Source organism: Coffea eugenioides, chromosome 7 (genome assembly GCF_003713205.1).
Source record: "Coffea eugenioides isolate CCC68of chromosome 7, Ceug_1.0, whole genome shotgun sequence".
Lineage (NCBI taxonomy): Eukaryota > Viridiplantae > Streptophyta > Magnoliopsida > Gentianales > Rubiaceae > Coffea > Coffea eugenioides.
Genome location: NC_040041.1, coordinates 2061836 through 2084420, shown reverse-complemented (window position 1 = coordinate 2084420; position 22585 = coordinate 2061836). Strand labels below are relative to the sequence as shown.

General features: G+C 39.8%; 4 protein-coding genes across 5 annotated transcripts; 1 reads left to right on the top strand and 3 right to left on the bottom strand.

The window, feature by feature from the left end:
* Positions 1-207: 207 nt before the first annotated feature.
* LOC113777628 (vicilin-like seed storage protein At2g18540) lies at positions 208-2797 on the bottom strand. The gene is made up of 5 exons (XM_027322780.1): positions 2494-2797; positions 2140-2315; positions 1947-2030; positions 1525-1839; positions 208-1344 (listed from the first exon to the last, which is right to left on the bottom strand). Exons 1-5 carry the CDS (start codon positions 2789-2791, stop codon positions 409-411), a joined length of 1809 nt encoding a protein of 602 aa, XP_027178581.1. The 5' UTR covers positions 2792-2797; the 3' UTR covers positions 208-408.
* Positions 2798-3687: 890 nt separating this feature from the next.
* Positions 3688-5994, bottom strand: LOC113778267 (vicilin-like seed storage protein At2g18540). The gene is made up of 5 exons (XM_027323606.1): positions 5684-5994; positions 5272-5444; positions 5111-5194; positions 4676-4954; positions 3688-4530 (listed from the first exon to the last, which is right to left on the bottom strand). Exons 1-5 carry the CDS (start codon positions 5988-5990, stop codon positions 3934-3936), a joined length of 1440 nt encoding a protein of 479 aa, XP_027179407.1. The 5' UTR covers positions 5991-5994; the 3' UTR covers positions 3688-3933.
* Positions 5995-12549: 6555 nt separating this feature from the next.
* LOC113777391 (scarecrow-like protein 15) lies at positions 12550-14679 on the top strand. Its single transcript, XM_027322428.1, has one exon. It carries the CDS (start codon positions 12750-12752, stop codon positions 14412-14414), a length of 1665 nt encoding a protein of 554 aa, XP_027178229.1. The 5' UTR covers positions 12550-12749; the 3' UTR covers positions 14415-14679.
* A 607-nt stretch (positions 14680-15286) lies between these two features.
* LOC113777932 (G-box-binding factor 1) lies at positions 15287-21798 on the bottom strand. 2 transcript variants are annotated; one of them, XM_027323165.1, is made up of 12 exons: positions 21705-21798; positions 20121-20269; positions 19974-20021; positions 19785-19871; positions 19579-19665; positions 19260-19435; positions 19077-19131; positions 18945-18993; positions 18657-18865; positions 17529-17606; positions 15870-15995; positions 15287-15635 (listed from the first exon to the last, which is right to left on the bottom strand). In XM_027323165.1, the coding sequence occupies exons 2-12, from the start codon at positions 20178-20180 to the stop codon at positions 15537-15539; spliced, it is 1074 nt and encodes a 357-aa protein (XP_027178966.1). In that variant the 5' UTR covers positions 20181-20269; positions 21705-21798; the 3' UTR covers positions 15287-15536. The 2 variants fall into 2 exon arrangements, with proteins under 2 accessions (XP_027178966.1, XP_027178967.1); XM_027323166.1 differs by lacking the exon at positions 21705-21798 and adding an exon at positions 20371-21643.
* Positions 21799-22585: the final 787 nt, after the last annotated feature.

The window sequence follows — 22585 nt, the reverse complement described above, 5'->3', positions numbered from 1 at the left end:
TTTGTTCATCTTTTTGGGCTATTTGAGGACCTGTTTACGTCGTCCATTGTTCATTGTGAGACATATTTCCTCTCTTGCAATCCATCAAAAAGTAAGAAAAGTAAGTATAGAAAACTCCTTTATTGCTCGAGTTTAGGATTCCTGTCCATGATGTGAGAAAACCTGGCTGAGTTTTGGCTCTTGCTCAAGCAGTTCTAAGATAGATCAATCGCAGGAATTAATTGGAGTCATTCATTCGTAGGAATTCAATAAGCTGGCTTTTAAAGGACTTCACCATGCGCTAATGGAGCTCTCAACTGAAAAGGTATTTCACAAGCAAACACAAAATAGAGCAAAGACTGAAACAAAACTGCTTATTCAGCTTTATGCTCACTGGAGACGTCTACTCTTGAGCATTACTAGACACAGTCAAGAAGCATTTTTAAGGATTCTTCTTCCCCATCCTTGGCCATTGCCCTGCTCCTCCTCTTGTCCCATTTCTTTTTCTAGTTGCTTTGCAGTTTCCTCCTCCTGCCTGGCTCCTACTCCTCCTCTTCCGTCTTCCTCTGGCGGCCGTGCTTCCCTGCCCCCTTCGTGTGGGCGCCCTCCTTCTCCCTGGCCAGCTTCTTCTTGTCTTCTTTGTGCTGCTTCTTCTTCTTCTCGCTTAGCTGCTTCCTCCTCCCTTCTTGCTGCTGCTTCCCTTTCTTTCTCTTCCATCTGTGCTGCTTCTTGTTCTCTTTCCTCTTGTTCCCTCCTTTCTCGTGCTGCCTCTTCCTCTCTCTTTCTCCGTGCCGCCTCTTCCTCTTCTTCTTGCTCTCTCTTCTTCCTTTCCTCCTCTGCTCTCTCCCTAACTGCCTCCTCCTCTTCTCTCGTCTCAGCTTCCTCTTCCTGTCTTTTCCTCTCTTCATCCCTCTTCCTTGCCTCCTCTCTTTCCCTCTCAATCTCTTCCTCCATTATCCTCCATTCTTCCTCTGCGCAGGAGGTGCATTCTAAGATAACCGATTCGCGTTGTTGATTCACAAGCCTGTCGAAGGTAGTTTCATTTATTCCAAATGATGCTGCCAGGATGTGCTTGTCCAAAGTCCTGAGGACTGATGCCTTCCCTGCTAGATACTGTGGGTGATTGTTCTCCGTTGACGTACTGAAACCAACGAAAACGAGCGTATCGTTGTTGAAAGCCATCTGCGCCATGGGATGGAACCTCTGCACGGCGAAAATGTCGCCTTCTTCAACCCCAAACCTCGCGTTTTTGCACTCTGCTTTGTTCGGTAGACTTGGGCAAACTACCCGAACCATCCCCTTCCCTTGCAGTACTACTGCTATCTCCGTTGCCTCGGGATTCCAGTGAGGACCCATCATCCCTCCCTAGAAAAAAAAAAAGAAGTAAAATAAAGTCCATCAGCAATCACCTATTTACTCATGGCTACTACGTTACTAGCACAGACCAAGAACAGAGTGGGAAAATTTCGTATGGTAAGTAGCACATTCTTGCATATTGCTAACTGCAAGCTACAAATTTCAGGCAAACTCAGATTAAAAACTCACGCGGGTCAAGTTCACCATGAAAAGGCCATATTTGGAGCCCTTCAGGACGGAATACTTTTTCCGGGTAACTGTTGTGCTCCACCCGTTGCAATTCTCAAAATCTCGTTTTTCTTGGAATATGTTGAATATGTTGGACTTCTTCTTGTCTTTGTTGCTGGTTTCGAAAATGCTGAAAATACTTGTGCTTCCAAACACGGCTTCGATGAACTGATACTCCCTCTCCCGTATGGTTTTTTCCTGAGTGCCCGGCAATCCACGAACTATTGCTTCCGGCTTCCTTCCGCTTGTGATTTCCTCCATCACTTCTTCAGGAACCTTGAGTACCATTTTGCACCGGGGGTTACAACCCAAAATGAGGGATTTCAAGAAACAGTCCTGTCTTTCTTTACTCTTTTTACCACATGCTAGATTAGATAACATACCTTGAAGGTCTCCTGGAGAATTTTCTTATCAAATCCAAGAACCAAGTCGCGAATGCTCGAGTATGGTCCGTATTCGGTCGGTTCCTAAGATTAAGAAGTTTAGATGGTGCAATATTCATGGTCATGGTCACTCTCGTATGAAAACTGAAGGCATCCATTGTCAATTACAAAAATAGTGCTTTTAGTCTCTTACTCTCAAGTCCTCCCCTGCATTGCCAAATATGGCATAAATTCTTAGCTTCTGTCTCTCCAGATCTACGTCGCTCTGTATGAAGAAAACGCTTCCTGATCCCAGACGGTAAACATCTCCTCGTCTTATGGTCGTATTCTCTCTTTTATGTTCATCTCTGTAGCTCAGATTTCCGCTCCCTGTACACAAACAGGATGAACTCCGCAAAATTTGACAAAATTCAATGATTAAGACAAGTCACCGCTGGTGATTTCTTGTTCTTGATAATATAGACACTATTAGACTAATTAGATACAGCTGAATTCAAGGTTCAGCCCGAGTCCAAGCACCTTTAAAAAATAATAATAATAAAATTACCTGTATGAACGTAGAACACCATGTCTTGATGCAGCATAACAGGAAGAAACAAGGAGTTGGGCTCCAAGGTGATGAGGTGAATATTAAAAGTCTCGTTTCCATCGCTAACTCTAACTCCCGAGACCTCTCCAAATTCAGTTGAGATTATTGGCTGCCTTTCACCTTTCTTTACTAAATGTCCTGCTCCGGGGGCAATCTGACCATCTTCCCCAGCGGTAGCATGCACGCAGAGAAATAAGCATAAACCAAAGCCTAAGAGCGAAATTGAAGACGCTGACAACAATTTTTCGGTGGACATTTTTGAAATTTTTGGACTAATGAGAAGCGAAGAAAGGAGCTGGTCAGAACCGGTGGTTTTATAGGGGGAAACGAGGATTAGAGAAGCGACGTGGCTTTTGCATGGACACGGGGCAATTTGAAGGTGCCACGAGGCAGCTGTTCGTGTTGAACATGTTGAAACATTCATGCAAAAATGCATGAGACCTTAGCCTTAGCTGGGTGTTTTTATTCAAACTTGTCTTCAGGCGAGGGCGCCGATTATGAGTAGGCTAATGATGCAATGATCTTGAACTCTTCTATGCAATGGTCAATTCATGACCATTATAGATAATGGGGTTTTTCTATTGAAATTCAAAAAAAAAAAAAAAAAGGCCATACTTCCATTTCCATTCTTTCGAGGTATATTACAAAGAGCAACCTGCAAAATGGGGGCTGCGTTCTATTTTTACAGAAAAATTAATAATTATCCGTCCTGAAAACTCAATATGGCAAGCAGGAACATAAGTTATGTGATTCTGAGATTTTTTATTTGACTCTCTTTTCTTTCTCCTTTCCCTTCTAAGATTTGTGAAATCCCCCAGCTGCTCATGAACCTAGTCGGGAATTACAAATTGGAAGGGCAAAGTTTTGAAATTTCAAACACATTTAAGGGTATCTGCATAACATGGATACAAATGCTAACGTAGCACTTCACTGCTGGATTCTCTTCATTGTCATTTGCACATTATTTCGGTAAATTTGCTGATAAGTTGACTACGAAATGAAAGTCAAAGGCAAGAATGGAGCTGAAATAATTAGCTTTGCATTACTCTATGATTCACAAAATGTTATACTCTGATAAAAGTTACGAAAGATATTAGATCAGTTTATGCAGAAATACAAGTAGATGATGATTTGGTCAATTTTATGATATTGCTACGCGCGTGATTAAGAAGTTTGAAAGGCTACTCAGCTCCTAGATATATACCATACTGAAATACGAGTCCTAGGAGTCGTCTGCCATGCAGAACAATACCACACCCCCAAATGCCACCAACCTTTTCTGTGTGAAAAATCGGTAATTGTACATAGAAATAAACACTAATTACTTCTGCAATGCAAATCTGATTAACAATAAAAACTGAATATTGACTTTGAATTACATCCCTTTCAAGCCCATGCTCATCTCTTTTCTTTGATAGTGTCTTCATTTTCATATTCCCTGGCTCTAGCTTCTGGTTTCTCCGGTCGATCTTTCCCTTCCCCTGATTCTTCTTCTGGTTTTTCAGTTCCTTCTCCAGCTTCTACTTCTGCTTCTGGGGTTTCTGGTTCCGTCTGTTTTGCCTTTTCTGTTTCCTCCTCCATCATCCTTAACTCTTCCTCTGCACACAAATTACAATCCAAGACTACGGATTCCCTCTGTGAAGCCATAAACATGTCTGCTATTGTTTCATTGACACCCAGTGATGCTGCCAATATACGTTTGCCTAAGGTCTTGAAAATGGAAGTTTTTCCAACCAGATATTGATGGCTAATTTTCTTTCTTGTGGTACTAAATCTCATGAAAACAAATGTTTCATCACTGAAAGACATTTGAGCTGCAGGATGGAACCTTGGCACGACAAACACATCACCTTCTCCCACTTGAAACCTCATGTTTTTGCATTCATTTTGTTTAGCAAAAATGCTAGAACAAACCACTAGAACAATTCCTTTTCCTTGTAAAACAATTACTATCTCAGTCGCCATTTGATTCCAGTGCGGCGCCACCATCGATCCCTGGAATTTTGCATTTTGTCAGATAAACATTCGAGTCAATCATCATATGTGTCAATTGTTGATGATTTAAATAATTAGTTATTTGAGGTATTGCAGCATAATGCAGGGAGCCAATTAAGAGCTAATTGACTGTAGCCACACTTACTCTGGTCAAATTTGTTACGGAAACACCAAAGTTGGAACCTTTGAAACCTTTGAAAAATGGGAGCTTTTTCTTGTTTGATGTTGTTCTCCACCCATTATGGTTCCCACAATCTCGTTCTAAGCCAAGCATGTTGAGGAGGTTGGGCCCCGTGCTTCTTGTTAATTCTTTAATGAAACGAGCTTCCAAATCCCATAATTTTTCCATTGTTCCCGAGACGCTGGAAACAATGGCCGGTGGGTTCGGTTTATTCATTATCTCTTTAATCACATCTTCAGGCACCTTCAAACACAATTTTGCATCACTAAATTCATTTAACAAGATCGAAGCCCTTAATCCAAACCGCATACTGTCTCTTTTCCTAAATCAAGCCAAACATGCTAGTTAACTGGGAAGGAGGCAATTACACCCACTAAATAAACCCAAATTCTGATGTACCTTGAAGGTTAGTTGCAGAATCATTTTATCAAAGCCGAGGATCAGGTGGCGGAAACTAGAGTATGGTGCTGTCGTTGCCGGTCCCTATGGAAATCCAACTGAAGAGTTACAAATTAGTATAAGATAAAAGAAACAAATTCAGGGGCGTTGAAAGTTCTTACGCGGAAATGTTCCCTCAAATTACCAAAGATAGCGTAAACTCTTAGTTCGTCCACACAGTGGATGGCCTCCATGAAGAAAATAGTCCCTGGATTGAGTTCCAAAGTATCTCCTTGTCTCAACGTCTTTGTCAGCATGCGGCCCGCTTCGTTAGTGTAACTCAGCTTCCCAGAACCTGCAACACTCTCATATTTCATGGCAAAGTTTTAGGCCACGACTTCAAAATTGTGGGGAAAAAGAGAAATTCTGAATTCATGGCCTGCTGAATCTGAATCACCTCATCCCATGTTTCACACACCAATATATAGTAACTTAATAATGCACCAAAAATTAGCAATAGTACGAGTCCTTTTAGAGACTGCGACATGCAATGAAGATTTAATTGGATAAACTCTAGGCTCTTGTTTTGCTTACCTGTTTGCACATAGAAAACCATATTTGCATGTAATACAACGGGGAGGAAAAGAGCAAATGGCTTCAAGGTGATGAACTGAAGGTGATACGACAAATCCGTCCGCTCTCTAACACTAACCCCTGAAATCTCTCCATATTCACTCGAAGAAATTAGCTTCCGTTCATCTTTCTTCTTCACCAAAGATCCCAAATAGGATTCACTCTCCTCATCGGAAGCAGCTCCCACATTTATGCAGGTGAAACATAAAACTAAGATTAAGCATATGATGAACGAAAATGGCGAGATCATAAAAATTTTCTGAGACATTTTCTGAGCAAGATGACGAAAATGTAAGCTTGGAAGAGGTGGCGTTGAATGAATAAAAAGGGGGGACATGACGAAGAAGGCGACAAATCTACGTGGCTTCGCCATTCAGACGTGCATGCTGGAGGGGATGAAAGCTCCATAAAATGATGACCGACGAGGTTTCTTGGCACCTTCACAGTCTCGCAGCTTCCGTTTCTCTTGGTTTGTGTCTGTGTACGGACGCTGTCACGGTACCAGTCTCTTTTGGGTCTAAGGTCTAAGTAACTCATTCAGCTGGATAAGAAGACAAAATAAATGCCTCTATCCGGCCCAAAGCAAGATTTATTTACTTTGGGTTTTGGACTTCATGGCATCAACGCAATCGAATCAACGCTCCGCGAATTGAGTTGGGTTGATTCCATTGTGCAACCGCCATTGATGCACAGCCGTCCCTCCGTATCTGTAATAAAAAATGTTACAATTTGGGCTTCAGCCCCATTACAGCTAGAAAACTCGCTGCCATTAATGACCCAGTTCAAATTTTATTTCCACAGGCACGGAAATAAATACCCAACTTCCTTTTCTCAATTTTCTCAACTCCAGGAAAGGGAGACGACGTAGAGGTCTTGAATTTAAATTTTCTTTTCCCTCTCATCTCCTTAAATTTCATCCTTTTTTTTAAGTGAAGTTTTGTCAAAAAAAAAAAAAAAAACTCCAAGAAACAATTTGGTCTTAAAGTAGGTGATTTTGCCATTTCAATGTGGAAATAAAATTAGATTGTGACGGTACCATTTGCTAGAAAATTCAAGTACAATTAATGAAGATGATTTATGGATAAAATAGCGTTTACAATTGCCTGAATCACATCCCTTCGTGTTTCCTCAAGCAAAAAGGATCCAAAGAGCATCATATATCACGACATTTATGGTAGAAATGGTGGCTACGTTTTAGGGTTTTGCAGAATACCATTGAAAATATGCCGACCATTGACAGAAGCCAATTATGAGAAAGTGGGGACTTATAAATATCCATTGATTTGCACCATTCAAGTGCAAGTTGAGGGGGAAGAGAGATGCCAAATGCCACATGTGAAATATGATGGAATCACTGCCCATAAACTACAAATTAACGATCATAGTGGTCACAGCTCGGAAAGAAAGAAAAAAGAATACTATTTGAATCAAAGGTATTTTCAAAGTGAAATTAACATATCCGGAGAATCGATGATCATATATTCGTATCAGTAGAGCAGTATTATACTACTACTAGTAGTAGTACCATCTGGTATAAGCGATTGGACCACCATCACTCGTTTCGTAACCATGCATATATATAAAAAAAAAAATGCAAGCATATGGCTGGTTCCCTTTTTTTTTTTCTGACGGAGTGGGTGTTTGGATCAATCCTTACGGGGCCCGACTAATCCCACTCCGACCCGGGAGGAGAGGCCCCTTCCCCCCGAACACGGTAACCCTAGGACTCGATCCCTGATGGGGGAGCTGGACAACGACTTCCAAGGAGCTGTCGTGACCAAACGAGCTGCCCAGGAGGGGCGGGATAGCACTTCCTTATGGATCACTAAAGCAACAAACATATGGCTGGTTTCATGGTGCTTGCTTATTGGAAGGACAGCAGGGATAGAAGGAGGAGATAGATACCCTAATGTCATGGCCAATCCACCTCCACTCCACTCCACTGTTTCAACTCTTTTTGGCTTTGCCCCTTTTTTTTATTTTTATTTTTTATTTAAAAAAAAAAAAATTCTTTTGTGTGGGAGTTGGCTAAATGGTGAGTGACAATCTTTACATGAATGGTGCCGATCAGAATCTCAACCCAACCATCTTTTGTGACCTACAAGGCTCCGTTCCTCCTTTCTTTTCCACCGCGTGTGTCCCGTGTACTTGTTAGAAACTTAGCTCCTAAGTACTTGACTTTGGTCGTATTATTGGAGAGCATTTGTATTCTTTGTGTCTCCCATACGGTGGATTAATTTCGAGTTTTCTTGACCAACAACAGATTTGATTTGGTGGCATATGTAAGTGATCTTGAATGAGCGGAAACATTTTTGAAGGAAGTTCCTAGACGCTCAATTCTGACATGATCGATCAATCATTTAGCCAGCGAATGCACCAACACCAACAAAAAATTTCGTTATCTAACTTCCAAGGTCTATGACGGTGTCCATTCTTTGTTGTTCGCATGACAAAATGGGAAGAAATTGAGATTATTCTTAATTAAAATTGTCAGAATACGTTTAATTATTATATTATCAACTTCAAAGCCATTAATATTTGGGTTGAAGAAAGGAAAAAAGATGTGATTTCTGATTGCAATCATTTGGCTGTGAATAACATAACGTGCGTGGGGTTTGCTTTTTATCACGAGTTAACTTGAGAGGAGAATATAATTTGCTATCGGGTAGCTGCCATTACGTCATATTTATAAAGTTGGTGTAATTTTTGACATATATTCCAAATGATAGATGCTTTAATCACCATCACAATGAAATGTCGCATTGCTTCTTTCTTCCGTAACTTTGTGCAGCAGGGATGTCCTATAGCAATAGCATGCCAAGCTGCAGTTTCCAAGTCCATCGATCAACATTTCTGCTGTTTATTCGAATATGAAAACTGCATGTATTCAAATAAAAAGAGTGATTAGTAAGAACTAGCATTTCCCCAACCAACAGGAATGCATATGTAAAAAATAATACTCCTAACAAAGAGGAGGAGGAGGAAGAAGAAGAAGCACAAAAAGAGTAGCAAATTGTTCGTGCACAAGTCCTTTGAATGTGCTCAAAATGTTGGTGCCGTTTCAAACTAAAGAAACTGCAGAAAGGCTGCGGTTTGACCTTCTTCTTGATAAGGACACCAGAGGTCTGGAGTTATCAGAATCAAAATCATAATCGCAAGTTCTACTTTATCTTTATATACTATTAATTTTTTTTCCGGAACATCTCGCCGTCCATTTAATTTTTGTCGTAACTAAAAATTGTGACCGACGATTCTGATAACTAAAAACATACATAGATGCATTATTAAGCTAGCTATTAAACATAACATATACAGACCCAAAAAAAAAAAAGAGAGAAAAACATATAGAGTATGTGCTGTTGTCTTCCTGAGCAATTGTTTGTAGGTAGGCCAATGTATGAAGCAACTGGAAAAGGGGTTAGCTAGCTAGTTGTTTCTGGGTGACACAGAAAGGTAATTATTGGAAGAAAAGTTAAGCATGATAATCTCAAAAGGATTTCGTACAAAGCTAGCTAGCTTGTGTTATAATTCTTAATATACTCTATTAATTAACATCTATCAGTGTTCACACTTCAAATCAACGATATTATATTAATATATTGAAAGTAAAATCTGAAAGATGAGATGGCAAGAATTGTTAATGAAACACATTGGTTTGATTAAGACAAGACAACCTTTTTAAATATTGCAGCATATACTACTCTTTTTTTTTTTTTTTTTTTTTTTTGCCTTTTACGCAATTTTAAAACAATTTCTGCTTGTTAAAGAAAGACCTCTAACCATCTTTTATTCATGCGTGCTTTTCCACTAAAGTTCAAAGCAAAAACGAAGGTCCAGATATAGTTAGGAGGAAGAGTCATGGGTGTGGTGTGTTTGTTAATTGCATTATAACCAGCAGAACATATTCCCTGTCTCAGCCGCCAGATTTAGTTGCTTTCCACATCCCCTCTGGGCAATTTGATCAGGATTTCTTCTGAGCAGAGAAATTGCAGGGAAGAAGTAAGAAGTTGAGGGGCCGGATTACAATCATATATAGAACATATACGTGAGATGGATCAGCATGGCATGGCATTGCAGACAAAAGAAGCAAATGGGTCCAATTTGGTAGGGTCAGGTAAGGCCAATCAGGTCAATGTTTAGTCTCTGTCATGGGGAGAGGTCATCTTTTCTTGAATTATGTCAAAAGGAATATATCAGAAGAAGCTTAGCTTTCCTCATAAATGGCTTTTTCAGGTTTTGGAATATAGGTACCTCCTCCATCAAGAGGATTGAGTGAGCATGTCTGCATAATTGCGTCTGATCGTCTCACCAGTCACACACACAAATTCTTAGATGCTAAATGTCCAGTATCATCCAACGATCTACATTTGATCTCCCGAATCTTGATCTTTTCTTCTCTGAATCCTACGACACTTCAAAATGGTTCCATTCTCCAAGCCACTTCTTTTTAATTTACCTGAGCAATCGGTGAATCACGAACACACTTTCAGGCATTAATTAACATGCAAATTTGACTGGAGGTGTGCTTCTCTTGTTTTTGCTCATGCTACTGACTCTTTATTCTCCGCGCCCATCATTTACTAACCTTGACCTGATAGCATGCATGCGATTCACAAAAGAACGCATGCATGCAAGATCCTCCCGCAGTTGTTTTAAGAAATTAATGAGGAAAGATTTGTTCTTGTTCTAGAGAAAGGCAAGGATGATCTCACGGATCATCTCAAGTCTGAGGTAAGTAGTCTACATTAAATTTACCAAAAAAAAAAAAAATTAGTGATAGCCACTAGGATCTCTGCATGTGTCCGGAGTCACTAAGAAATAGAGAATTTCGACCGGCATGGAATCATAGACAACTCACCGTCAAAAAGAAATGGAAAGCCAGCACAAAGAAAAAGAAAAAGTGTTCAAACTTTTGATTAATTACTAGTAAAGTTCAAATTCTGTTCCATTCCACATCCCCCAAATCTTTGGCTTTGTAAATGGACGTTGTATTCTATCCTAAACTAGTATAAATAATATATAGTGATCAATAATGAACTAGTTTGCATTGTATACCAAATTCTTAAGTTCCGACGAATAAGATAGTAGCATTTTCTTTTGCTATTAGAAGTCGACGAGAGGTAAAAAAACAGAGCGTCTAAAAGAGCATAATCGATACCTTGTAATGGTGAATTGCTTGTGGAGCGAGTAATCTGCATTATACAATGTATTTTTTTTTTTTTTTTTTTTTTTTTTTTGCTACAATACCATTCCTATAATTTAATCTGTTTTATTCTAAAAAAGGGAAATTTTAAAGAAACTATATTAAGGATTCCTATAACTTAATCTATTTTATTTTACAAGAAGAGGAAGTTTAAAGAAATTATCTACAGGGAAGGAAAAGCTTTTTTTAAAGAAACTATCTACAGGTAGGTAGGGAAAGTCTAAAAAAATTGTATTGATCTAAAAGACTGTATCAGGGACTATATAGATTGGGCTAGACCAAAGTTTTAAATGATACCAAAATTTTTTTAACTATAAGTAGGATTCAAACCTTGATCTGCAGTTCAAAAAGGGATGTAATTCCTTTCTGGTAGTCACAGAGCTAGCTAAAGCTGGGTGGTTCGCATTGTACAATGTATGGTTAGGCAACCTTTGGGGTGCGGGGGATTGGGTTATGTCATGGGGTTGGACTTTTCAGGCAGGGTTTCTTCCAGTCCAGAGGTTCCCACTGCCCATAATGCAATTAGTCTGCGTAAGTTGTAAGTTGTAAGGAAAGAAAAGAGTGAGAATAGTGAATTACCCTCGCAGAAAGTAAGGAGAACTGTGCAAGATGTGGTCACTGGCCACTAGGAGACATTCAGGATCCTCAAAAGTCCAAAAAGACTAAGACGAAGGTCAGCTAAACGATGAACAAAACCAACAATTTCGAGAATTGGCTTCTGGATTCAATTGTCTCTAGCTAGCTATGTGCATCACCCTTGTTTATTAGCACTTTATTAAACAAAAACGAAGCAGCTACTAGTTCATCTTAAATAGTTTCGGAATTCCATCGTTCGTTGTACAATGCTCTTTAGAGAAGTCAAAAACGCCAACAATAAATCAAGAACTCAAGTTCTTCTTGTTCTTTTTTAGCAATTTTCGCAGCCCATTTCAGCTCCCATATGCCAGACCATCAATACAGCCAGACCTCCACTAAAACATATGCCTTTCTCGAATTGACAGGATGGAAGCCAGAAACAGAAAGAGCCATCAACTCTTCCTTTTCAGTTGTTTTTCCTTCCGTGGAGTATACACAACCACTGGTTCTAAATACTACTAGTAGTAGTGTAATGCAAAGGCGTGACAGCCCTTTCTACGTCAAGAAAATACTAGTAAATGACATTGCACCACAAGAAAGGCCTATTGCCAGAGCCAGAAACCAAAAAGATAAGTTAGAAAGCAAAAGTAGAGGAAAAACCAAGTTAAAATCTGAACGCCGAGAATCAAAAAAAGGTTACTCATCACCTCAACTTCAAAGGAGTATACAATGGCTTTGGAGACTTGAACAAGAAGCTTCCGAAAGATAGATCAATCCAATCAACTCCCTCATCAATCTTCTGACTCGTGTCCCTTTTCTTCATGTATTGTCCACATATACATGTCTGTTATGCCTTCCATGACTCTCCACTCCCCACTCCAATATCAATCCAACATTCTCTCATCTCTATCCCACCCCATAACCCTCATCATCCCATACTTCTCATGCACCCACGACCGCACGCACGCACGCACGCAAACCAAACAAAGATAGTTTATAAAAAGCCCACAATCATAACCTCCAAAAGGCCCCCCCCCCCTCCTTCCCTCTAGCTCTTCATTTTTCCCACACATTTCTAACTTCAACATTACAAAAACTGAACAAGCCAACCAAACAAACACACATAGTACAGGCTAAACAGAGCCGTACAGATATCTTATAGTATATATAGAGAGGGAGAAAGAGAGATTTATTTTCTTACTTAGGCGTTCTTGGTGACTTTTATTATCCTCTTCTTCTTACCGAGAAATGAAAGTGCCCTTTATTCAAAATCAGCCATCAATATTGAACTCAACGAAACAAGTGAATTGCAACGACAACAACAACGACCTCCGCACCACCACCACCACCACCTCCACCAACAGCAACACTTTTCTGGGCTACGAGCCAAAATCAGTTCTCGAGCTCCGACAAAGTCCGAGTCCAGTCACCGAAATTCCGTCCTCAAATACCGATATTTCCACCGTCTGGGACGACACAGGTCTTCAGCTGGAGGATCATGTGCTGAATCATTTCGAAGAAGACTGGGATTCTTTGATGAGAGAATTGGGCTTGCCTGAAGATTCTAATTCAACCCCTACTTCCAGACCTACGACCTTTAGTCATTCCCAGTTCACACCAAGCGGGTCTCAAGTTCAGTTCCAAAATCTTCCCGAGTTTCCCCCGACTCATAACTCCTTTGATTCTACTCTCTTTGTCCCTTCCGACTTCACCCTCCCCGATATCTCTACGTACCCGTCGTCTTTCAACGATAGCTCCATCAACTCTCTCGGGCTCTCTCATGATACTCATCATCACAATACCAGTCTCGACTGGAATCTAGGGTTTGATTACGTCGACGAACTCATCCGACTCGCCGAGTGCTTTGAGACCAACTCGCTTCACCTGACTCACGTGATACTGGGACGGCTCAACCAACGCCTCCGAGGTCCAACAGGGAAGCCACTCCAACGAGCTGCCTTCTACTTCAAGGAAGCTCTGCAAACCCTACTCACCGGGTCAACCCGTCTAACTCAGCCATCCACTTCTTCCGAGGTTATCCAGAGCATCAAAGCCCATAAGGCCTTCTCCAACATCTCCCCTGTACCCATGTTCTCCAGCTTCACGGCCAACCAAGCCGTCCTCGAAGCTGTTGATGGCTCCATGCTCATCCACGTCATCGACTTCGACATCGGCCTCGGAGGCCACTGGGCTTCCTTCATGAAAGAGCTAGCTGATAAAGCCGAGTTGCGCAAAGCAGCCCCGCCGGTTCTCAGGATTACCGCTGTGGTCGGAGAGGAGTATGCAATGGAGTCTAAGTTGATCAGAGAAAATCTTTCTCAGTTCGCGAGAGAACTCAATATCGGCTTCGATTTGGACTTCGTTTTAGTACGTACATTTGAGTTTTGTTCCTTTAAAGCTATCAAATTCATGGAGGGTGAGAAGGTTGCTATTCTTTTATCTCCAACTATTTTTCGGCGCGTCGGGACAGGATTCTTGAGCGATCTACGCCGCGTTTCGCCGCATGTCGTGGTGCATTTGGATTGCGAAGGGTTAATCGGGTTCGGAACGATGTCTTTCAGGCAGACTTTGATAGACGGGCTGGAGTTTTACTCGACGCTGTTGGAGTCCTTGGAGGCTGCGAACGGTGGTGGGGGTGCTGATGATTGGATGAATAAAATGGAGAGTTTTGTCATTTATCCAAAGATCCTGGAGGCGGTCGGGGTGGCCGGCCGCCGTGGAGCTCCGTGGCGGGAGGCTTTTGTGGCGGCCGGTCTGAGGCCGGTGGCGCTGAGCCAGTTTGCTGACTTCCAAGCCGAGTGTTTGATAAGGAGAGTACAGGTGAGGGGGTTCCACGTGGCGAGGAGACAGGCGGAGATGCTGCTTTGCTGGCATGAGAGGGCCCTCGTTGCCACGTCAGCATGGAGGTATTAGCAGCAAGCATACTAGCAACAACTTAGTAGAATAAGCGGCAGTTTTTAAACCTGATGATGGGGGATTAAATTAAGTAGAAGCATGTGATGAAACTGGTAATTTGGGTAAGGGTACAATGTAATTTAACTTGGGATTACCTTTGGTTTAGGTATAGCTTATGTAGCTTATGCCTGTGCTTTAGCTGTAAAAGTAAAAAAAAAAAGGGTGGGGTTTACTACTTGTATTTCTTTCTTTCACTTTGCTTTGAGCATTGTCTGTTTTTAACTGTTTTTGTTTTTCAGCAAGAACTGTCGTATATACTGACTGATGTCTGAGGCCAAGAACCCACTCACTTCACTTATAAGCTGCAAATGCTAAAGAATGAAATGAAAAGACTTGAATGCTATCATAATTGCATCAAGTATATTATTAACTCTCAAAACTTCTTCTCTCTTCAATTTCAGAATGCATTTGTTAACCGCTTTGACATCTTGTAACTTTTGCATACCACACCTCTGACATCCTTTTAATTCACCTCAAAAGATGATTGTCATTTTCACCATAAAGCATTAGACCTTTTAACGAAAACCGGCAATCTTCGGAATCTATCAGTCACAAAGCCTCGTAGACATGTGCAATTCTGAGACAGCTTTAAACTAGATTGCCACTAGAATCAACCCAAAGTTTTTGACAGTCCAATCAGAATCGAACGACCCTCTTCCATTTGGAACTTCAGGTGAAGGAGCCTTGCAGCTGTCTAGTTTCTCCTTCAAAAACCACATAATAAAACCAAAGTATGCAACGTCTCCACCCATCCGAACTATGCTGGAAATACTTGTGCATTATCAAATTGCATATAACTGGGAAAACAAAACTTTAAATGGACGACAGAATCACCCAAAAACTACTCTTTCTTCTATTTCTCCAATTGACTACTAGTACACCAAACTGAGCACAAACTGAGCTCATGTCGGAATTCGACAGTATAATGATACAGTTACAACTGAGATATGGTTAAACTGTATAATTAGTAGAAACCAAACATTCTTTACCTAATCAACCCTAGAGTAATAAATTTCTCAGGTACTTTGCATAATTTCCGGGCAATTATAAACTGAGTCACTTTATCTGAAATCACTTCTCTCAATGGTCATCTTCATCACCATTTGTCTCAAGTTGGGTGATGCTACTGCTCTCTAATTTAGCTACTGCCTCTGGTCCACACAACCTAGTCAACTCCTCCTGTTTCAGCAGCAAATCCATCATAGGCAGCAATGGAACAGTTTTGTGGGCGAAGAGGCCATAGGTGCAGCCAGGAAATAGACGTGTTAATAAACTGAGACATAAACATCCAGAACGGAAAGCACAATGTAGAATACTGTGCTGAAAACAGTTGTTGCATGAAATAACTAGTGGCGAGCGACAGATACAACACGATATAAACATCTTAAACTTCATGAAGGTGATTTTACCAACCTTAATAGAGTTATTTTCGGATGTAAGCTTCTCGCATTCCTCAGAAACCTTTTGTAGCTCATCCCTAAGTGCACGATTTTCACTGTTCAGTGACTCGACTCTCTGCTGCAACTCTTCGCACTCAGCCTAGTGAGAATAGGAAATTGTCATCAGTTAAAAACAATTTATACAGGAAATCTGTTCAGTTTAGGCAATTAATCTCAGAAATTGTCAAAGAAGAGAATCAATGATAATAACAAGTATTTGAAGCAGAACAATCAAAAGATCTCCTTCTGACTTAAATATTCAGTAATTCGTAGTTCACTTTACATGTTAAGAAATCTAGAGAAATTTTCCTCTTAATTGTCCTCAGTACAAGAGGTGCAGCATCCTAGGGTCGTTATCTTGGTTGCTTGCAGAATAGGAAAAGCACCATGATTCAGAATAAGACACATCAAAGTAACATTACAGTTTGAAGAAACAGTTTAAAGTCGTCTGACATATATAAATAAATGTTAGTGTATTAATTCCTCCAAATAATGAAAATCACCCTTTTAGGTGAAATGATGCACCAATTGCTTCTTCCCAAGTTTATCAAATAAGAGGACACTATGAGCAAGTGGAGTACAACTGTCTTTGCGCCATTACAAGGCATCTCAATGAGCTCTTGTTACAGTCAACCCATCTTCTTATAACTAAGCAACCATGCATATTAACCTAGTAAGATATTTCCTCTAAATTGTTTCCCACTTTTCCTGAAGAAAAACCTTTTAAAATCTTTTCCTAAGCAAGATTATTATCATTCCAACAATCTCTAACATTTTGGCAAACTTAAGAAACCTCATGAGCTCATCTCATCATAATCACAAAACACTCTTTTGCTTCCCTTCAGATGAAACCCACTTCAATGACTCGTAAAATTTCAAAAAATAACTTCCACAAGAAAAATCTCACAGTAACTAAAAGATCATTTCCAGGCTGTACAGCTGTAGCAATACTTTTCATGGTTAGCTACTCAAGTCCCTCTGCCAAGGACTAGAGGTGTCCTAAGTCAAAACACAAGAAAATAAAAGAATAGCAGTATCTCCTTGCAAAAGGTATTATACATTCTCAATACAAAAAGACCATTCACCCGAAAATCCACCTACAACCTGCAAAAGCTCTTCATTTCAAGGTCAGCTCTTTTATGACCTCCTCGAGGGGTTGACAACAGTAGAGGGACACAATTTTTTTTTTTAATCTACATCAGCTTGGTAACTGTGACAGAAAAGTGGATATAGTATTAATAGGACCTAGAGCTAACAGCTAAGGAGTAGTAAAAGGAGATAAATCCTCGTAAGTACAAACAGATAGAGAATAGTGGCTCATTTTGCATATACATTCGCTCAGGAAACACCATGAGTGTTTTGTGGTCTATCTAAATTAAATGGAAAGCATATGTGCATAAAATTATTTACATTCATCCGAAACCCAATGTGAAATCTACACATTTTTACAAGTATCACATAGCACATAGAATCATAACATGGAAAAGTAACTAAATTTTGTGAAAACACAGTAATATGTGCTCAATACAAATAGAAGAGCTGAAGGAGATGAGGTGTCATCATGAATCAATAAGGCAATGACAAAGAAATGTTGGAAAATGTATTTTATGGCCATAAAACTTGAGATACATACCTGTTTGCGTAATCTTGATCTCCGGGCAGACTCACGATTAGATTGCTTTCGCTTCTGTCTTTTCAACTCTCGCTCATCCTGTGAAGTGAAAGGTCATGACTACAAAATGTTCAGAATAATATATAGGTCTATGATCTTTATAGTCCCAAATTGTGCAAACAACTAATATTGAACCTCTCAAATATACGATGGATAATCTTATCTATAATGCATTGATAGCTGAGCCAAAAAGGAAAATAGAAATATAATCCTGAAGAAAAATGTTAAACTATGAAAAGGAAATGGTAATAACATAAGAGACACCTGTAACTGAAACAAACCTCTAACTAGACACTCTCGAGCAATAATTTGGGCATTAGAGCGCTTTTAAGAGCAAGTTTAAGTTCATAGAACTGTCAATCAGATAGTTTAAGATAACAACCCAGAATCAAGTATCATAAAATTCTAAGTGTGATGCCGTGAACCCTCCAACTGTATCAAATTTTATATTGAAAGTTTAACTATCATTTAATCTGGAAGAAAATCAACAAAAAAATATGTACTCGGGATCTAATCAAATCAAACAAGTTAATGGTATTATATGGATTTTACCATACATAGTAGGAGGATTTATCAAACTACAAAATATTTTACTAATTTATGTTTATTTTACTTCAGACAGCTGTCAACCACTATAGCCAATTAAGTTAGTTAATCATCAAATCTAGATTTTGGAGGGGATACTTTGATCGGGTTTGACTCTATTCAAACTTGAAGAAAATTAGCTTACAAGCAAAAGTTTAAGTACTTGACAAAAATTGCAAATACATAAGACAGTAAGATCATTAAGAATTTCATCTTTGGACAAAAAACACAGTAAGATTCAACGGAAAGAATCTATTTTTATTGTCTCATTAAGAATTCCCTAAAACCATTAAAAAAAATTAGATATTAGGTAGCACAAGCAATAAATAACCCAAGGACATTCATGCTTTTCAACTCATTTTTGGTTCCAAAGCAATTTTCAAAACCCACCAATTCCATAATTGGAAACTAACTAAGCAGTAACTAATTCAGATAAGACTATATTTCAATCACTTATTAAAATGGGACGCACAATGAGATGGACAGAACTTGAAAGATTCACACCTGAATCCACTGGTCAGTCATCATGCCAGGAACAACAGCAGGTGAGACACCAGGATTTGGACGCATCTTCATGGCTCCAGAAGCTGCAGAAGATGGATTCCACAAGTCCATTCCAATATTTAGATTAGTAGCAGGCACGGAGACTACAGGATTCCCAGGCACTGAATTCTGAAAATTTGCTACAGAAGTATTGTTCTGTGCAGTGGCTCCTGACAATATAGTAAACAGAATTTATTACGTGTAGTTAAATATATGCATTATTAAAGGTAGAGACAACAAAAAATTTACCATCTGCAAGCATTTGATCAAAGCTGCCTTTCTTTGTTGCAGAAAGTTCCTGAGATACAAAATCAGAAAGATCTCAGTTGAAGAAAGTCATAGCGTTATATTTACCTTTCCTATAGCCTGAAAAAGACATACATGGTTATTATTCTCATCACTTCCATCAGATGAACCTTCACTTCCACTTTCAGCACTGTATTTTAGCAGACAAACTTATCAGATGTGATAAGCAACCCACCATATGAAGCATATCTTTTCATTCAAGTGCATTACAAGATAAAAAAATGTAATTTAGGTTAGAAGACAAGTTTAATAACATGCCAATCAGTTGCACCATCATTTCCTGAGCCTGAAGCCGCTTTCCCACTCTCCCCAGCCTTGACAGCAATCAACCCAGGGTTTCCTGAAGGACCCTTGAGTTTTTTGTTTGTGTTCCGGTCTTTCCCATCAGGAGCTTTTGCATCCGACTCTATAGGAGCCTGTACCGCTCCTGGAGCCTAACACATACATAACAAGTAAATAAAAGAAAAGAAGCACCATTAGTTGACAAAGACAAAAACTAACAAATCAAATTAGGCATCATCATCATGGCATGATTTCTGCTAACCAATCAAAAAACTACAATTCTAGTCCAGATTACCATTGCCATGCTAGGATGAGCATAAACTCCCCCTGGATATAGCGCTGGATAAGGAACTGGAGTGCCATAAGGTGGCATCAGAGGATGCTGAAAAGTACGTGCATAAAGTCACGATTTTAGTTATTCATAGCAAGGTCCTCCAGAGTAGAACTCCTACAAAGTCAGAAAATGGTAGGGAAGGGCAAAAGATTAACGGAACTTCTCACCTGGTTGCCCCATAAATAGGGATGGGGACTAGGAGAAGCAACAGTTGATGCAAAAAAGGGTGGAGTAGCTCCAGCACCATAGTAAGCCTAACAAGAGAAAGTTCAGTTAGGTATTACTATGTGGAAGTACTGAATATCCTGTCCTAGTTGCGCATTAGATGAAATTTGACGAAGAAAATAAATTAAAACCTGCATAGAGGTTGACCAGTCAGGATATGAAGGGGTAGCAGGAGTTTCCTACAAGTATGTTTCAGGAAAATGTTGTTCAAGACTGAGTTGAAAAGAACGTACGTCTCAACCTACTTAAATACATGGAGAAAATAAAAGGAAGTTTACCTGATTTGTGGATGTAGGTTTTGAAGGCTTTGCAGGGGTGCTTTCTTCCCCAGTCCCCATTGGACAAGTGGACTGTAGATTCAATGACCTGCCTTATCTATTAGTCCACAATAGGAGTTCTTGTAGCCTTAATTTAAATATAGAAGGACCTGCATGCATAAGCATAGCATGAAATTATGAAAATGAATATTTTCGGATCAATATTTGGAAGCAATTAGTATTATCAGCATCAGTGGCATACAATCATTACCTCAATGACTATAATCCTAAGTTTCTCTGTGGAAGCTGATATTCTTCAAATCAAGCAAGAAAGAAAGAGCACCTAAATTCTAGGGGGCAACCTATTCTTTTGAATCCTTTCATGATATTCTATGTTATAAAGCCACAAATATCATTTTCCAATTGTAAGACAGACCAAAAGGCTGAACTATTGTAATCAGAAACAAAGCTCTACACAAACGGAAGCACAGCAGCATCCGAAGACTGAAAAAACAAGAGATACGTAGCACGAAACCAATTAAGCCAAAGACAGCATGAGATATTAGCAAATGTCAGGCTGAAGACACCACAGCTCCTTCCAGCTCCAATTGTCCTTCAGCTGTTATACCAAAACACAAGAAGTACTAAACCTTGTATCACATCTATGTAACGTTTACTAGCAACCACATACTCTTAAGTCACCAAACGTTCTATCATTTTCAGCATTTCTCTAAGATTACAAGAGAGCTAAGCTAGGGATCCAGGATATTCTGGCCCTAAACAATCAAACCAGGAAAGGAGAAAAATAAAAGAAAAGAAAATAATAGGAAACATGGAAAAAGAAAAAAGGGTGTAACGCGTCTTAGATGTTAGCTTGCCTAAAATGCATTAATTGATGAAGAGAACAGGAATTCAAGCAGCATAACATATTATGAATGATGATGAATCACAACACAAACATGATATTTTTGCATCAACAATTAATCATAACTAGAGTTCTGACGAAAACCAAGCACATTTCTTTATGCTTCGCCACGTTCTACACCCAATACAACTAAATAAGCACATCAACTTTACGGCAGGCTATGCACCCGCAATTGAATAGTGTTATCACTACGCATTCCATTAGCCCTCCCTCTTTCATAGAAATCCAAAACACTAATTCGGCCCGAAAATTAAAATACAAAACGCAAAATTCTCCTTTCCTACTGAACAAGTCCATAGAATCACGTGATACGCTAATCCTCCGGGCCACTAAATTCACTCGACTATTGTCCTTCCTTAACAACTCAAAATTTCAAGGACAGAAAAGCAGTTAAATTCAACAATTCACACCCGCAGCAAACAAATTATACTCATTAATCCGAAACAACGTTAAGAAAAGGAACAAATAAAGCAAACGAGTCCTACATAGACGGTGTGTGTGGGTGTGCGCGCGTGTGTGGATATGGGTATATGCAAGAGAGAGAAAAAAAAAAAAGGCAAAGAAGCAGAGAAAAGAATAATAAAAATGAAGGGAGACGGAAAGAACGAGGGAGAGAGCGGGGATTGAGAGGGGAGGGGAAGGGGGAGAGAGAGAGAGAGAAAGACACAGAGAAAACAGACCTGAGGTGGTGGTGTGGGTGTGGTATGCGAAGAAGAAAGAGAGAGAGTCTGAGAGGAGGGATGAGGTGGAACGCCCAAACACACTCCAACTCGGATAGATTTAGATTTAGACTAACAACAACACCCCTACTACAAATACAACCCCTTTTCTTTTTTTCGGTTTAGCGTAGCAACAAACCTGCCTGTGTGCTGAGAGTCTTTTGTTGGAAGTCCTTTAGCTTCCCAGTTCGTACCAACGAGAATTATACTGCTACTAGTCTACTACTTCTACTAGTACTGTAAAAGATAGAGGAGTCCGACTGAGATGCAACGGTTGGGAAGCTAGGGTTGTTCGTTAAGTAGTAATACTGTTGTTTAGTAGTACTATTTTTTTTTATAAGAACAAAAAAAGAGTGGATAATATATCCCCTACGCCGGTGATTTTGTTGGAATATCTGTCTGTCTGGGGTTCAGATTTTTATTATTCTGAATCATGCTTCTTAATACGCTACTACTCAGCCACGAATGAATGAATACTCATTAATAGTAATATTAGTACTACTTTATATTATCCACTCTTATCTTTAGCTCAGGGCAGTGGCAGGAAAGAACTGTTACTATCAGGGAAACGGAAGGAATTATTACACTCTACTCTCTCATTTATCACTTATAGACGGAAGAAGGACAGAGAAGGAAAACGACACGGCGGCACTATCTACGTCGACACACACACGATGACACGACCACCCCTCTCGGTCCCTCTCCTCAAATTTTGACTTTGACCCATGTAAGATGGAAATGGTGGGCAGCGGCTTCGCTGGATTCTTTTCTTCTCAATTAAAGTCTTTTTCTTATACTACTTCTAGCCCTACTGTGGATAGTAACTCTCTTATCACTACTTA